The sequence below is a fragment of the Hippocampus comes genome, unplaced genomic scaffold (genome assembly GCF_001891065.2).
Source record: "Hippocampus comes isolate QL1 unplaced genomic scaffold, H_comes_QL1_v1.1 scaffold270, whole genome shotgun sequence".
NCBI lineage: Eukaryota > Metazoa > Chordata > Actinopteri > Syngnathiformes > Syngnathidae > Hippocampus > Hippocampus comes.
Genome location: NW_017805631.1, coordinates 605,230 through 610,734, shown reverse-complemented (window position 1 = coordinate 610,734; position 5,505 = coordinate 605,230). Strand labels below are relative to the sequence as shown.

At 44.5% G+C, this 5,505-nt stretch overlaps 1 protein-coding gene across 2 annotated transcripts in view; it reads right to left on the bottom strand.

Moving 5' to 3' along the window:
* The window catches only part of slbp (stem-loop histone mRNA binding protein), a 12,129-nt gene that overhangs the window by 1,933 nt on the left and 4,691 nt on the right, over nt 1-5,505 (bottom strand). Inside the window, exons 3-7 of one of the 2 annotated variants that reach the window (XM_019881669.1) lie at nt 4,612-4,725; nt 2,887-2,952; nt 2,667-2,789; nt 1,269-1,424; nt 1,084-1,192 (exon numbers count right to left, since the gene is read on the bottom strand). In XM_019881669.1, the coding sequence (XP_019737228.1) occupies nt 1,084-1,192; nt 1,269-1,424; nt 2,667-2,789; nt 2,887-2,952; nt 4,612-4,725 (568 nt within the window). Of the gene's footprint in view, nt 1-1,083; nt 1,193-1,268; nt 1,425-2,666; nt 2,790-2,886; nt 2,959-4,611; nt 4,726-5,505 lie in introns of both variants that reach the window. The other variant, XM_019881668.1, reaches the window with a different exon arrangement.

Below are 5,505 nucleotides of genomic sequence, written 5' to 3'. Positions count from 1 at the left end.
TTTTTATTGGCGTGCGTTTTACTGTAATTGTGAATGATTTTAACTTTATTCACTTAATGTCCTGTAGAACGCGGCAGTAGCTTAAAAGCAGCACCCACTCGACACAACTGAAGAAACGTGTTCGCTTCGCCGTTTTCATTCATCAGATTCGAAACGATGAGGTGTAAGTGACTTTTTATTGGCGTGCGTTTTACTGTAATTGTGAATGATTTTAACTTTATTCACTCACGTCGTGTAGATCATGGCATCGAAACGTAGAAGAACTGTAATGACTGTAGCGGAGCGAGTGAAATGCATCCGTTTGAGCGAGGTTGGACACAAAGTTAAAAACATCCAGCAGACACTTGGGAGTCGGAAAGACGCAAATCTACGAAACTTTAAAAAAACAATAGAATTTATTATGTGATTTCCTCGCTTGATTTTCTGTTTTGATGCATTATTTTCAGTTTTCGTATTTTCATTGAAGGAATCGTTAATTTACATTTTTCGGAGGCATGAACACCTCTACGAGTCCAACGAAAGAAGGCACGGAGACGGACAAAGACGTACCTGTATTTGTTGAGACTGTGAAAACCATTAATAAAGTGTGCGTTTAAAAAGAAAAAAAAAAAAAAGACCACAGCTCTCCTTTTTTCGGAGCTGCAACAAAAACTTATTTAATAAAGCAGCGACACTGTTCACTGAACCAACAGCAAGTTATAACATTGTAAGCATGTCTCCAGCAAGGAGCCATCTTGGGGGTCGACATATTACCGTAATGACCATACACAAGACGCACCGGATTTTAAGGAGCGCTGTGAGCTTTTAAGAAAATGGAAGACTTTTTCGGTGCGCCTTATAGTGCGGAAAATACGGTATATAAAAATAAAATTCCCGCCCCCCCTTTTTTTAAACAGACCGACATGTTAAACCACCTGTAAAATACCCCCTTCTTCCTGAATTCTTGTCCCACGCCCCATCATTTTGCAGAGAAACTCACCCCATACATTTTGGCGCAGTGCTGAAATACTACACACATGCCGTGCTATGTGCACTTTCCCACTAAATGTGCTTCACCCATAAGAAACTGAATGTAAATCTCACCTCCACTGACAGGTTGTGAGTGCTGAACGAGCATGTACCATTCCCAGTATCTGATAATACAGGAAAGTCGATCTCAATGTCCATGACGTCCTCAAAACGGAGCTCTTCGCTGTAAGAACAGAGAACAAAACGTGAAAAGAATATGAATAGTTTATGCTTGGTAAATAAGTGCAACGTTTGCTTACACGTGACTGGCATTGACTTCTCCTCCCTCTTCTGTTGGTGGGTCCCACGCATGTAGCTTAACCTTCCACAGCTTGATCTGCTGGTCCCAGGAACGGCGACTGTATTTCCTGAACTTATTGGGAGTCTTAGGATGAACACCTGGCTGTCGCATGTGCCTGGAAAAGGGAGAGAAACTAGTTTGGACAAGGTTCCATCCGCAGTTTCCGATTGTTTTTTGCGCCTGTAATGGGCAGCATTTTTCACAGCCCCGCTTTGTTCAGTGGAGACGTCGGCGCTGTTGGACAGTCGGCGTTGGTGCGGCCGGATGGATGGCTGCTGAAGTTGAGGATGAGGAGAGAGGAGCGTCGGCGCGGAGCACAGATGCATATTTGTAACTGAGAGTCGCCGCTTGAAAGTGAAATGGATTTACATGGGACAGGAGAAGTGAACCAATCTCTTTTTTTCGTCAATGGATGCTACAGCTTCGTGTTGACTTTGAAACTTAGCTTGTAGCCGACGTGTGCACATTCTGAGCATGACGTCTCTGATCCACTGGTGAAAGGACACTTTAATTCTCTCCTCTTTCATCTCAAACTGCTTTAAACAACCAAGCGTATTGAGGGAAAAGTGGTTAGGATTGCACGACTGTCCGTGTTTTATGTTATGTGTTGTGTTTATTAATTTACTTTATGTTAACTGTTTTGTTAAGCGCTTTGTTACAGCAGCAGCTGTTGTGAAAGCGCTAAATCAATCAGCATGTCTTGTATTGCATTAGTTACTGCAGTGAACTTGTCATCAGGGGTGTGAAATGAGGATGAAAAAATACGAAGAAAGTTAAGGGGGGGTTCTGGGGGGGGCACAATATCACTTATTGCGACAGACATTCTATCATATTCTCATAGCAAACCTTGACTACCAGGAGTGTTTTTTTTTTTTAAATCAACACGTGTTTCAAAGCGAATACAGAGACAGGAAAGACAGAGGTTGGTGCGCGTTACAATGTTGTAAATAGAGGAAGTACGGCAATGTCGTTGGTCGGTAAAATTCACATACGCGGTGCCAGATCACGCTATTTTTTGCCCGCGTTAAGTTCTTGTCGGCTTTGCCGAGTTGCAGTCAAAACTTGTTCTACGCTCAGCTGGCATAAAACTCCGCGTGCCCGGCTGTATTGGGCCGTGGTGTAGGAGGCACGATCGCCACGCAAGGCTATTAAAGCCAAGTAGACCCCCCCACTCCCCCAATGATTTTTCATGTAAAAATAGAGGTTTTGTGAAAATCATATTTTTCACAACGGAATCCCTGTATGATGCAACTATAACACCAAGGTGTGTGTGTGTGTGTGTGTGTGTGTGTGTGTGTGTGTGTGTGTGTGTGTGTGTGTGTGTGGTGGGCAGGGGGGTGTTTTGCTCTGGACCTACTTGGGAACTTCCTTGACATATCGATCATAGGCCAGTGTATTCTTGCCGTAGTTGATCTGCTTCTGTCGTCGTAGCAACACAGCCTCATCCATTTCCACGTTGTCCCCCTCTTTGGAGTCACAGCTGCAGAATCATTTTGAAAAATGAAGTAGTGGTAGATGGACTCATATGCTTAGTAATTCATGGCGAAAAATGAAACACCAAGGGAGAGGTAACACACCTGCCAGAAGAGCCAGAAGATGTCTTTCTCTCTCTTTGGGTGACTTCTGCAGCGAGTATCCTCCTCCTGTAACTGAACAAGTGGACATACAATGGATTAGAAATGACCTGGCCAATCACGCATGAATTATCTTAAAGAGATTCTTGGTCTCTTTATAAATACACTGGCTAACCCCCGGTGGAACGAAAAAAGACGGTCGTGGACAAGACAGAAAAAGGAAAAGAAGAGAAACATACAGATTGATGGAGCGCGTGTCCGTCCGACCTCGAGCGACGTGTCGCCTCCACTAACTTAGCTGTTGTCGTGGGTAGGCTAGCTTAGCTGGTGTCGTAGATCAAAGCTCTTTGATGTGTTACGTCCATTGCGTCAGCACTGATTGGTTGAACCAAAAGACGTGTCCGTGCGTACATGTCCGCGCTGACGCACGCACAGCAGAGAGCAGCGGACTATTGACTGCTGAGCCGCTACAAGCTTACACAAAACGCTATTCAAATACTCGACATTCAAAGATTAATCTGTGTTTTAGGTGCATACGTGCACCCTTTGTGGCTTCCGTTCTCACTGAAATTTCGAAATCTCCGAGATATGGCGAGGCCATGAAAATGCGAGGGGAGGGGTGTTACTGTTAACTAGTGTTAGTGCCTCTAAAGAGATTTTTGTCTCTTTATAAACACACTTGCTAAACCCCAGTGGAACGACAAAAGACACTATGGACAAGACAGTTATTATAGTAAAAAATATACACATTTGGGCTATGAAAAGAAAGCACACGTATTACCAGTACAACGTGTCCGTCTGTCTTCGAGCGTCGTGTCGGCTAGACTGGCTTAGCTTTGTCGTAGTTTAAAGCTTCTTTGACCTGTGATGTCCGTTGCGTAGGCCCTGATTGGTCGAAGCCAAAAGACGCGCGTGCGTACGTGTTCGTGCTGACACGCACAGCAGCAAGCAGCGGCCTATCGACTGCTGAGGCGCGCTTCGCTCGAGTGGCGTCGCTACACCTCAACATGGCTACCCTCGTGAGAGCAAAATAACGAACTCTTAACGCGTGTTCGTTCAATGTTGTCAACTAATATCCGGATTAATTTTAGGCAATTTGCCGGAGGAATTTTCATGAAAATTTGAAATTCCTCCTATATTTTGTTGTTCTACTTCTTCCTTTCATAACTTTGCTGCTGTGTATTGGGAATTTCTCCATTGCGAGACTAATAAAGGTTTTCTTATCTTGTCTTATCTTACCATGTCCCTCTGGCTTCGAGCGTCGTGTCGGCTAGACTATCTTATCTGTTGTCGTAGTTCACAGCTTCTTTGATCTGTGATGTCCGTTGCACTGATTTGTTGAAGCCAAAAGACGCACGCACAGCAGAGAGCAGTGGACTGCTGAGGCGCGCTTCGCTCAAGTGGCGTCGCTACACCTCAACATGGCTACGCTCGTGAAAGCAAAACAACAAACTCAAACGCGTGTTCGTTCAATGTTGTCAACTAGTATCCGGATTAATTTTAGGCAAATTTTCCTCAATTTTCCAGAGGAATTTTCATGAAAATGTGAAAATCCGGAGGACTTTCATCACTGATAAAGGAAATGGGAGTCTGCATTTGCTTTATGGACAACGCCGTCCACTTCATAACAGAAAAGCAAGCTGCAACTCGTTATCTAAATACACACAAGAAGGCCTGCAAAACACGAAGCAGAGATAAAGCCACAGAGTAGGTGAAGCAGTCTGTTACCGCTGCATGTCTCTCTGCACATCTCTCCTCATCTCGTCATCCTCCACCTGGCTGCCCCAGTCAGCCTGTCGAGCAATGCGAGACACTGGGGCTCTGCTTTCTGGAGTGGTAAAACTGGAACAGAAAAAAAAGGAAGACCTGAACACCTTTCAACACAGACATATCAACAACACTTCATTTTATATAGTGAGCAAGTGAGAGAGGTTACAAGTGCACCAACATCTCCAGTCTGCTTATGGTGGTGCTCATTTGGCAGCTTGTCATGGTGACGCAGCTTCAGTTAGAAAAGAGGAAAAAGACACCACCTCAAAAAGTGGGTCTTGGTCTGGTTATTTGCTCCACACCAGGATTCGTTTGTGTGCACTCACATCTGCATCTGCATGAAAGGTCTGGACCAGCGTGACCAAAAAAACAAAACAAAACAAAAAACAAAAAACAAAAACAAAAAAAAAAAAAACCCTAGTCCATTTTAAGAGGACTAAACAGTGTAGGTCAGACATGGGCAAACTACGGCCCGCGGGCCGGATCCGGCCCGTTGGTCTTTTTAATCCGGCCCGCCGAAGGTTGGTACAGTACACAATTAAGGTTCGATGTAAATTATTGCATTCATTTCATTTGGACTTGTAATACAGGCATTTAAACGCCAGGTGGCGCAGTTACTTGAAGTCACAGAGAACAAAGAGGGAGGGGGAGACGATACGGAAGCCCGGAGTAGCACTAACTCAAGTAAGTCGCGCTCGATACGACGAAATAGATGTATCCCCACCGCTATTTTCTGTCATTGGATCCAAAACGGCGACATGCAAGCGACTCTTTGTTGCAGTGAGTTTTACTGGAATTGCGAACATTTTTACATCCTTTATTAGAGCATGGCATCCAAACAAAGAGGAGCGG